Below are 11,347 nucleotides of genomic sequence, written 5' to 3' on the forward strand. Positions count from 1 at the left end.
TGGGGTACGGGGCTGGTCAGACTTGGCTGGGAAGGTTTAGTCCTAGGGAAGGGGAGAGAAGGAAGAGGGAAGTCCCAGCCCCCCAGCCCAGGCTGTGTGTCTTTCACAACCCCCTGGGGTGGCATGAAGTGAAGGCACTCTGGCACCCATGGGATGGCATGCAGGTGTCCTCCACACTCAGTGAGCAGAGCGGGGACACAGGCCCTTGCTCTCAGCCCCAGAGACGCAGGGGGCAGTGGGGAACTCACCCGCTCTCACTCTCCAGGAACACGGAGCTGCTGCTCTCCGCGAGGGCGGTGCTGATAGGTGAGAGGCAGAAGGGCGAAGAGAAGGCCTCTGAGTCCGAGTCGAAGGAACTGGCCCTGCTCACACCCTCAGCCGACAGCTCCAAGGAACCCTCCTCTTCGCCCACCTCGGGCTGGGGCTCCCGGCCTTCTTCCGTCCCGTCTTGCGAACTGACTGCTGACAAGATTCCTGAGTCGCTGTGGGCCGGCGGCAAGGCCGGGAGGGGGCCGTCTGTCCCCAAGCCTGGGGCCAGCTTCTCCCCATCCTCGGGCGAAGGGCTGACACACTCGGTGTCTCGAATGCTCTGGGCCACCACCAGGATGTCCTCGTCTCTGGGGATCAGGGTGGACCTGGGCTCCGTGGGGGATGGCTGGTGGGGGGCCCCTGAGCTCTGGGCACGCCGGCCCCGAGGGCGGGGTGCCTTGCGCACGGGGGAACTCTCGGGGGTGATATAGCGCAGCGCCTCCTCGTCCTGCTTCTGGATCCGGGAGTTGGGGACCCACGCGAGGATGAGAGTGGCCCCCAGCAGTTCATCCTTCTCCATGTACAAGCACAGGTAGCCTATGAGGGGTCAGGAGCACAGACGGTTAGGGAGGGCCATGTACCAAGTGCCTCTAGCTGGTTTCTTCCCGAAACCACACCTGGGCGAGTAAAACTGTGGGGTTGTGCAGCCCAGCCCTAAGAAAACACACCTGAGGGATACAGCTGAACTCAGGATGAATGAGAGCTGTGGGCGTTTTCTAAGCACACACACTAAGCAGATCCGGGGGGGCAAGCCCTCAAGCAGCAGTCTGTCCTGTGCCTTCCCTCCTCCTCTTGTTCAGAGCCCCACCCTGTCCACGGCTCTGGGGGCCCCAGGGCTCCCTTGCCTCCATCAGCCTCCCGGTCCAGATGAGCCCAGGTGGCTGGGGAGGCGCCCAGGGACCCAGAAATACCACCAGCTTCATTGCAATCTTAGGAGGGACCCGGGCTGCAGACTTTATTGCTATGTCACACAAAAGATAAATCCAAGATGAGTAGCATTTGGGCCTTTCCCTGTCGGCTGAGGCTTCTCAGCATCTCTTCTTTAACACTGCTTTTTGGAAGGAGGGCCATCTTCAATGTCATGTCCTGGATTGCTGACAAAGAAGAGAAGAGCAGTTCTCTGAGGCCAGCAGCACATGGGTGGGCTCTTAGGGCCCCTGAATGCTCAGTCTGGGAGGAAGTTGGTCTTTCCTCCTGAGACACCTGCCATTTTGGGATGTCCTGACTCTTAGGCCTATGGCACCAAGGTTCCCAGGCCTTTGGGTCTCTGAGAAGCCCCTGGGGCAGGAGCTGGGGCCCCTGTCATGCCGCAGGGCTCTGACCCAACCCAGAATCCTTAGCCCAGCTCCCACTTCCACAACAGCGGGGAATTCAGGGGTTGCCAACCAGTTGTCCAGAAGAATAATGTTCAGGAGAGGTCAAGTGTCTCCACATGGCTTTGGGTTGGGAAGGGACCCAGAGACCTCTGACCCCCTCTCCCTTGCCTCCCATCAGGCAAGGATGATACCAGAAGCCCTTCAAAGGCTGTGGCTTTTCTTTTTGCTTTATGCCCAGAACATGCAACACCCTCAGACCCAGGCCTAGGACCTCTGCTCCCGGCCCCCGAGTCCTCGGAATTTGGGCCCGTGGTCAGGCATCCCCAGGGGCAAGGCAACATGCCACTCAGCCTTCTAGAGCACAGTTCAGGGACCAGGACCTTGGAATCCCTCACCCTCACAGTTCAGAATCTGCTTCTAGGACCTGCTCGGGACTTTCCGCCTGACCTATGATGTCCCCTGGAGAAGGCTCGGGGTCCTTATAATCCAGGAAAGAGCTGGGGCTGGAAGTCAGCTCTCCTGCTTTGGAACCTGGAGGGTCTGATGACTCTAAATCTGTACCTAACTGTCCACTGTAAAGACATGCTTATCAAGGCAGAACGACAGAATACTTTCCGAAGAGTTCATTAGCATAAGTTAAACTTTTTGTCTTTTTAAAAATAAATTTATTTATTCAGTACTTTGTCGACACCTAATTTGTATGCAGTGAAGTGCCCAGATCTGATTGTAATTTGTCATTTTTAAATGTACTGACGTCTGATGTGAGACTTTCTGTCTGGACGCGGGTGGGCTGCAGCCAGGCTGCAGGTGCACGGGAACTGGGGACCCAGAAGCACCCTTCAGCAGCCTAGAGAGGCCTCAGGAAGAGCCCAGGGCCTGCCCTCGCTCTGCCTCTACTCTGGCTGGTATTGGGGAGCTCCTCTGAACACCAGCCTCCTTCTCTAAGAGAGAGGCCTGCCCAGGCTCTGGCATTCTCATGAGATTGTTGTACAAATTAAATAAAGCAATACATTTATCTTGTACATTTGCACAAATAACAAAGGACCACACAGGCTTCTAGTATCACTAATCCATCTTTTGGATGCTTCCTGGAGGCAGCAGGGCTGAGGAACTCAGGTGTGGGTGGTGCGCTAACCAGGTCTAACACCCCCAGGTTCCCTGCCCAAGAACAGTCACAATCAGTGACACTCCTAAGAGAATCTGTGCCCACTCCCTTAGTGCACAAGAGAGCTTGCTATCTGGGGTTCAGAATACAACTGGAGCCCTGGAAAAAAATGCAGTCTCCTTCTCTGAGGCTTGGCAAAAGATTGCAAAGTCACTGTCACCACAGGAAGAGTTGCCCACTCCTGGGACTCGGGACAGCCACAGAACTGGAGTGTCCCTCCAACAGCCCAGAGGGACTGGTAACTCCAGGCTCTGGTGTGGAGGGCCAGGAAAGAACTCTCCATCTCCATCTGTGCAGAGGCTAAGAGCTTCCTTCCCCCATTTCGAAACAGTGGGTTTAAGCACAAAGGGTGCACAGGATCAATGATTTCCATGTCCCCAGCATCCCAGGCCTGCTTCACAACCTGCTCGGTCCTCATCCCACACTCTGGGCTGCAGGAAGGGATGAAACCACCAAGCCTGACCTGAGGGCTGTGTTCCCACCCACACTCAAGGGGGCCTGGGGGAAATCCCCCCCACCAGGCAGCTTCCTGAAGAAGACGATGCCCCACTTCCCTCCCTGCAGTCGGGGGGCTCCCGCCTCCCAGCAGCCCTCTCACAGCAGCCCTGTATACATGAATGCCCTCTTCCATTGCAAACACAGCTAATTCCCCTTCGACCATCCTGCCTCCCCTCCATGAGTCAAATGTCACTGGTGTGCTTCCCAGATGGGGAAATTAGGGCAAACAGGGAAGTGATGCAGGAGCTTGCTAACTTCAGAGAGATCAGCCAGCTCTCCCCGGGCCTGGACCCCAAACCTTCTTCTCCCAGTCCATGACCCCACGTTCCCTGCACCGGACTCACCTGGGTGGTGTTCCCCCAGCCCCTGCAGCCCCTCTGGGGGGTGCACACAGACATTGTTCTTGGAGTAGATGATCTCCCCATCCAGGACGGAGGGGGGCCCGCTGCCGCCGCCACCACCTGGGGTGAGGGTCAGGAGGTCCGAGGCTTTGGAGGAGGCCCGGCGAAGGAGGCGGCCCAGAGACATTGCCGAGGCAGTGTTTCCATCCTCCGCACACTTGGGCCCAGATGGGGCTCTTCCAGACCTGCCTGGGGGAGGAAGAGAGAGGACAGGCATGGCCCAAGGTCATCAACATGGACGGGGCATTCCTGGGGCAGCATCGTGTCCCACACCAGTAAGCGTAAACGGAAGCTATGCAACCACGGAAGGGGTCCTGCTAGCACAAGGCCATACAGAGGAAATGGGTTCTCAACTGTGGCGTGACGGACGCTCGGGGCTGGGCCATTCTTAGTGGCGGTGGCTGTCCTGTGCCTTGTAGGGTGTTTTACAGCATCCGTGGCCTCGACTCACCAGATTCCACTAGCACCCGTTTCCACTATGACAACCAAAAATGTCTCCAGCATTGCAAATATCCTTCGAAGGCAAAATCGCCCCATGAAGAACCAGTCTAGGGAATTCCCTGGCAGTGAAGTGGTTAGAACTGGGCACTTTCACTGCTGTGGGCCCAAGTTCAATCTCTGGTTGGGAACTAAGATCCCACAAGCCCAAAGTGACCACCTCCTGCAAAAGGACTGGTCTAGAGGAACCTGTTGGAGAAGGCGATGGCACCCACTCCAGTACTCTTGCCTGGAAAATCCCATGGACGGAGGAGGCTGGTGGGCTGCGGTCCATGGGGTCGCTGAGTCGGACACGACTGAGCAACTTTACTTTCACTTTTCACTTTCATACACTGGAGAAGGAAATGGCAACCCACTCCAGTGTTCTTGCCTGGAGAATCGAAGGGACGGGGGAGCCTGGTGGGCTGCCGTCTATGGGGTCATGCAGAGTCGGACACGACTGAAGCTACTCAGCAGCAGCAGCAGAGGAACTTGTTCCTACAGCAGTTCAGTCGCTCAGTCATGTCTGACTCTTTGCAACCCCATGGACTGCAGCACGCCAGGCTTCCCTGTCCATCACCAACTCCCGGAGCTTGCTCAAACTCATGTTTGTTGAGTCGGTGATGCCATTCAACCATCTCATCCTCTGTCATCCCCTTCTCCTGCCTTCAATTTTCCCCAGCAACAGGGTCTTTTCTAATGAGTCAGTTCTTCACATCAGGTGGCCAAAGTATTGGAGTTCCAGCTTCAGTATTAGCCCTTCCAATGAATACTCAGGACTTATTTCCTTTAGGATCGACTGGTTTGATCTCCTTGCTGTCCAAGGGACCCTCAAGAGTCTTCTCCAACACCACAATTCAAGCAAGAATACTGGAGTGGGTTGCCAGGCCCTCCTCCAGGAGATCTTCCCAACCCAGGGGTCAAACCCAGGTCTCCTGCATTGCAGGTGGATTCTTTACCATCTGAGCCACCAGGGAAACCTCCAGGCTTTCTCTGCTCAGGGTTCACCACTGTGTCCATTCCTTCCTAAGGTTCTCAGCCCTCTGCTTCCCAGGGGGTGTCCTGGTTATCCCTCTTCCTTCCTACCCCTCCAGGTCTTCTCCATCCTCACCTGACCCATGTATCATCATCCCAAAGCCCAACCTCTTGTCCTAACACATGCTGGCCGCCTCTGCTAGGAAGGGGACACAAGTGATAGACAAAGGACTCCAGTTAACACCCAACTCATTCTTTAAAAAAATAAACTAGGAATCAAAGAATCAGCTTGAGAACATATACAGAACTCCTAAAGACTCCCCGCAAAAAGGAGCAATATCCCAACTGAAAAAGCAGGCGATTCACAGAAGAGGAAACGGAGGGACTGAGAACATGAAATGAAAACCTAACACCTGACACACTGGCAAAAGCAATGTTAATTCCAGCAAAAATGAAACAGAAGCCCAGGCAGCAGCTATGTGAACCAACCAAATGTTCCTGTCCATGGAGCTCATGAAGGCTGCCTACCAAGCTGGGAGTGCTTACCATGGGCAAGATGTCATCTGTGTAAATGAACAGATGTTTGGAAAGCTAGTTCCTGGTCTGAGACCCAGGCCACACTGGGCAGGGTGCAGGCCAGCCTCAAAGGGTGAGGTGGCTGGAATGGGAGTGTCGCAGATGGGCTGCAATTCCAACTCTCAGAGAAAGAAACAAAAAAAAGACTTGAAGCCAATATGATAAAGTCATTGACTGGGAATAGATAAACAAAACAGAGTCTGCCCACATGATGGGGTATTACTGAGCCTTCAGAAGGAGAGAAATTCTGACACTTGCTACAACATGGATGGAACTTGAGGACATACTCAGTGAAACCAGCCAGTCACAGAAGGACAGATACTGTATTTACATGAGGTGCCTGGGACAGTCAAACACACAGAGACAGAGCACAGAAGGGTGGGTGCCCAGGGCTGGGTGAGGGCTGGGGAGTTAGAGTTTAATGGGGAGAGTTACTGTTTGGGAAGATGAAGAAGTTATGGAAATGGATGCTGGTGATGGCTGCACAACATAGACCCAAATGTCCCCCGTGCTGCTGAACTGTCACTTGAAAATGGTTAAGACCCCAGAGCCCTCACCACCAGGGAATTCCCTGTGTCATGTATATTTTACCACAATAAAGTTTTTTTAAATTATCAACTGCAGGAGGTTCTCAGGGTAAATTATATCGTTCTTCGCACTTTCTGCATTTTGTACACTTACCCCTAAATCCAGGGCTGATTTAGGATGGTCCCTAAATGGAGTTCTCTTTGTGTCCAGTGCTTGGACAGTTTCTTGGGGCAGACGGCAGGGACGAGGGGGCCATCTGGCTCAGCAGGGGAGGGGTGGTCTTGGCGCTAATTTCCTTCAATGTCTTGGGACCAGGCGGCTGAAGGCTGGATCCTCAGCCCCTTATGGCTCTCTGGTTGCCCCTCTGAGCCCCTTGCTCTGATCTCCCCTCTACCTGTATACTTCCAGTTATGTCTGGGGCTACTAACTCTCCCAAACACAGTTCCATGGCACCCCCACCCCCCGGAGCCACCCTTCCATCCCTGCACCTTTACCTAGAGAAATCCACCACTCTTTTCTCTGTCATTGCTGAAGTTCCTAAGGGACCAGCCCTGGGGACCCAGGACCAGCTGGGGTCCTTGCCTTCTCATCCAAGAAGCCCCTCCATCTCGGCCATGTCCAGGGTCCCGAATCCACCCCTTCTCAGGCATCCCCCAAGCCTGAGACCCCACTTTCAATGTGGGTTACAGAATCAAGTTGACCCCTCAGCCCCAGAAATGGTAAGCTGGCTCTGTAAAGGGCCAGAAAGCAAATATTTTTGGCTCTGTGGGCCCAATGGTCACCATGGAGACTACTCAACTCTTCCCTGTTGTGTGAAAGTAGGCAGTTCTCAGGCAGCTGTGACTGTGCTCCCACCAGACTGTTTGCTTCCCTGGTGGCTCAGATGGTAAGGAATCTGCCTGCAATGCAGGAGACCCAGGTTCAATTCCTGGGTTTGGAAGATTTCCTGGAGAAGGGAATGGCTACCCACTCGAGTATTCTTGCCTGAAGAATTCCATGGACAGAAAAGCCTGGCAGGCTACAGTCCATGGGGTCATAAAGAGTCAGACATGACTGAGAGACTAACACTTTCACCTCATTTCACTCACGCCAGTTCCATATAATTCTGATGTCACACAGGAAAATCCTTCGATTTTTTCCAGTCATTTAATATGTCATAACCAAGCTTCCCTGGTGGCTCAGTGGTAAAGAATCTGCCTGCCAATGCAGGAGACATGGGTTCCATCCCTGATCTGGGAAAATGCCACCGAGCAACTAGGCCCGTGTGCCGCAACTACTGAGCCTTGTTCTGAAGCCTGGGAACCACAACTACTGCGCCCACATGCTGTAACTACTGAAGCCCAAGCGCCCTAGAGCCCATGCTCCACAGCAAAAGAAGCCACTACACTGAGAAGAAGCCCATGCACCACGAGAGAATAGCCCCTGCTCACTGCAACTAGAGAAACGCCCTCGCAGCAACCAAGACCCAGCATAGCCAAAAATAAACTCAATAAATAAAATTATGAAAAACAAATGTCAGAACCAGCCTTAGCCCGTGCACCATACAAAACAGGCAGAAGGCTGGATTTGGTTCACGGGCTACACGTGGCCAACCCCTGGCTCAGACCACTTTCTGGAGACTCAGGGTAGGGCTGTTCCTTGCTACCCAAACCCCCTCAAGGCCAACTTTTGGGGAAGCCTTCTGTCCTCCCCAGGTTGAGGGGGCGTCTCCCTTGTCTTAACCACTGAGTTCTCCTGCCTGAACACACAACATCTGACCAAGATTCGAAACTTAAATCACACTGGAACCTACACATCAGAATATGTGTTTTCTTTCCAATTAATTACCTGATAAAGCTATATTCCAATTCTAATGATGACTTCATTCCATTCGTCTAGAATATTTTTAGAATTCAAGAATCACTCTAGAATTACAAGATCAGTTAATGAGCCATTCAAGAAAATGAATTCCCCTCTCCAGATCAGCACTGCCCAGGAGACATACAATGTGAGGCCTCATATGCAATTTTAAATTTCCTAGTAGCTGCACTTTTAAAAAGTAAAAAGAAAGAAATGAGGGAAATTCATTTTAACAATATGTTTTTAGTTAAGCCATTATATCCCCAATAGTATCACTTCAGCGTGTAATCAATATGGAAAAATTACTAATGAGCTATTTTACATTCTTTACATCTCCAGAGTCTGGTTTATATTTTGAACATAAGCACACCTAGGTTCAGACCAGCCGTGGTCCAGGTGCTCAGTGGCCTCCTGGGGCCCACAGCCTCCGGGTGGGCAAGACTGGGGCAGGGCTGGGGCCCTACCTCCTTCTGAGCCTCAAATGGTATTACTAATACTTAGTGTAATTGCCCTAACTGCCAGAATGAGCTGCAAACAACGCTCAGCTGATTCCAAAAACCACACCATCTTTAAGTGAAGACGGTTTGCCACCGTTGAGGATAATCAAAAGAATGTGCTGAAAGCTCTGAAGGGGATTCCAAAATACAAGTGTTCACAATATAGCATTTTCCCCACATCGGCTGTGAAATCCCACTGCAGCCCTGGGAAACGAGTCCTAGCAGCACAGTTTTGCAAACGAGAAAACACGTACTGTACACCCCAAGTCACTCAGTGAGCGACACACCTGGACGGGAGAACTTTGTCCTCTGTGCTTGGAGTTCCAGCTCCTAGGTGCCCCCACCCAGCCTGGGTAAGCAAGGACAATTCCCCAGCTCCACCCGCAAGGCTGTTCAAGGGTGGGAGATAATCTGCTTCTCCGAGATCCCACAAGTCTGTTAAACATTAGCCACAAATATTTACTCTCTTCAGAAAATGTTCATTTATTTTTTTCAATGTATTTGTTCCTTCATGAACCTATTTCGTCTCAATTAAAACTGGTTCCCAATCTCTGCTCTCTTTCAAACTAGAAGTGGAGACTCCTTGACCTATTTTTTTTAAAGCTTTTTCTTTTTTTAATTATGAAAAGTGTTCAGAGAAGTGTCAATATAAAGAACACATGTCCCTGAACTCACAACAACCCAAAAATATCTGTGTATTTTCTACTATCTTCTGTGTCTATCTTAACAAAACAAAACCACCTACTGGAATTATATCATATCTTGCTTTCTGTTATAACATATTTTTCCATGTGTTAGAAGCAAAAATGTGTTCCCTTAAAATTCATATTAAAGTTCTCACCCCCACATTTCATGTGTGTGTGTGTGCTAGTTGCTCAGTCGTGTCTGACTCTTTGCAACCCCAGGGACTGTAGCCTGCCAGGCTCCTCTGTCTGTGGAATTCTACAGGCAAGAATACTGGCGTGCATTGCCATTCCCTTCTCCAGACCCTGGGATCGAACCCAGGTCTCCTGCATTGCAGGCAGAGTCTTTACCATCTGAGCCACAAGGGAAGCCCCTACACTTTATAATTCAACATTATTTGAAAGTAGCTTCTATATAGAGATAATCAAGTCAGAATTAGGTCATTAGGGTGGGCCCTGATCCAGTGGCTGGTGTCCTTTATTTTATTATTATTTTGAAGAATATTTGTTTATTGGGCTGCACCAGGTCTCAGTTGCCGCACTCAAGGTCTTTAGTTGCAGCCTGTGGGATCTAGTTCCTTGATCAGGGATCAAACCCAGGTCCCCTGCATTGGGATCTTGAAGTCTTTGCCATTGGTTCACCAGGGAAGTCCATGGTGCCATTTAAAAAGAGGACATTTGGAGACAGACACAGGTATACAAGGAGAATGTAGCGTGAACATGAAGACAACTCTCTACAAGCCAAGGAGGGAGGCCTCAGAAGGAACCAACCCTTCAAAATCTCAGGTCTCCTGACTCTGAAACTGTAAGAAAACTGATTTCTGTTGCTTAAGACACCCAGTTTGTGGTACTTTTTATGGCAGTCACAGAAAACTAATACACCATATTATTAACTAATTAAAAAATCCAAAATGTCAACCCTCCATCTTAACCGCTGTAAATATATTATAAGAATGCACCGTCCTTGAACCAGCCACCGTCACCAGATATTTGTCTTCCAAATAGTGGCTACCTAAATAATAAACTTCACATTTTTATGCAGAAATCTTCATCTGTATTCTGTTTTCCTAGGTTAATTTCTGGGATTGCTATTTCCTTGGGAGGCCAAACTGATATAATGTCCAGTGGATTTCTAAAAAGGTATCCGAGTTTTGAGGGATTTGACTTTTTGCTAATTTGGTCATTGCAAAATGGTTTTCTGATAATCCATTTGCTTGAGTGGGTTGCCTTATTTGTATTAAACATTTGTGTTCTACCTGTGAATTGTCCATTGGTGTACTTTGCCAATATTTCTGCTGGGGTGTTGGAATCCTTATTGATAGGAAAGAAATATTTATATAGCAAAGATCTTAATCTTAATCTTTTGCTGTATGTATACTTTCCCTAATCTGTTGTTTGCCTTTAAATCGTGTTACCTATTTTGAAATACAGACGTTTTAAACATCTAGGAAAACCGATGGTAACTTTCCCTTAGTGATTTCTTTTTATCAGTTTTACACTTTATATCATTCTTCCCAAGCCAAAAATCCATTAATTGTTGGCTTATATTTTCATCTAATTTTCTTATGGTTCCATTTTCAATGAACTACTTCTGATATTTCAAAAAGTCTAATTCAAAGTATACATTTACCTGAAAAAAATCACACATTCACCAGCTCATTGAATGAGTGTTTGTGTTGTTTTTATCACTATTTCCCATTTTTATTGTATACTATTATTTGATTAAAAAATAGGGAGATCAATTAAAGCTTAATAAAACTTGGATACTTGTCATATACAAACTTATGAGAAATTTTAAAAAGGTGGGGGAGGGGGATATGGGGGAAGGGGAGGGTCATGTTAACCTCTTTCCCCAGCAACCACCCCCACTCCACTGCAGCACCACCGTTACAGTAAATTTCAGAAACTCGATGGCCTTCCCTTCACACCATCGATCATGGAAGCCCCTCTCCTCTGTGGGGACTGGCAGCTCCCCCGGGTGTACCGTAAACCAGGCTCTGCTCATAGGCAGCTGACATGGTGACTGCACCCAGCCAGTGCAGTCCTTCTCAGGATCCGCCAGCCACAGCTTCTTCATCTGGGC

The 11,347-nt window shown here is 50.1% G+C and overlaps 1 protein-coding gene across 3 annotated transcripts in view; it reads right to left on the reverse strand.

Moving 5' to 3' along the window:
* The window catches only part of TBC1D16 (TBC1 domain family, member 16), a 68,560-nt gene extending 64,259 nt beyond the window's left edge, over positions 1-4,301 (reverse strand). For 2 of the 3 annotated variants that reach the window (XM_010856279.1, XM_010856278.1), the window contains exons 1-2: positions 3,633-4,300; positions 249-846 (exon numbers count right to left, since the gene is read on the reverse strand). In XM_010856279.1, coding sequence (XP_010854581.1) covers positions 249-846; positions 3,633-3,906 — 872 coding nt within the window. In that variant the 5' untranslated portion in view covers positions 3,907-4,300. Of the gene's footprint in view, positions 1-248; positions 847-3,632 lie in introns of all 3 variants that reach the window. The other variant, XM_010856280.1, reaches the window with a different exon arrangement.
* Positions 4,302-11,347: the final 7,046 nt, after the last annotated feature.

This window comes from Bison bison, unplaced genomic scaffold, assembly GCF_000754665.1.
Source record: "Bison bison bison isolate TAMUID 2011002044 unplaced genomic scaffold, Bison_UMD1.0 scf7180017864371, whole genome shotgun sequence".
Classification (NCBI taxonomy): Eukaryota; Metazoa; Chordata; class Mammalia; order Artiodactyla; family Bovidae; genus Bison; species Bison bison.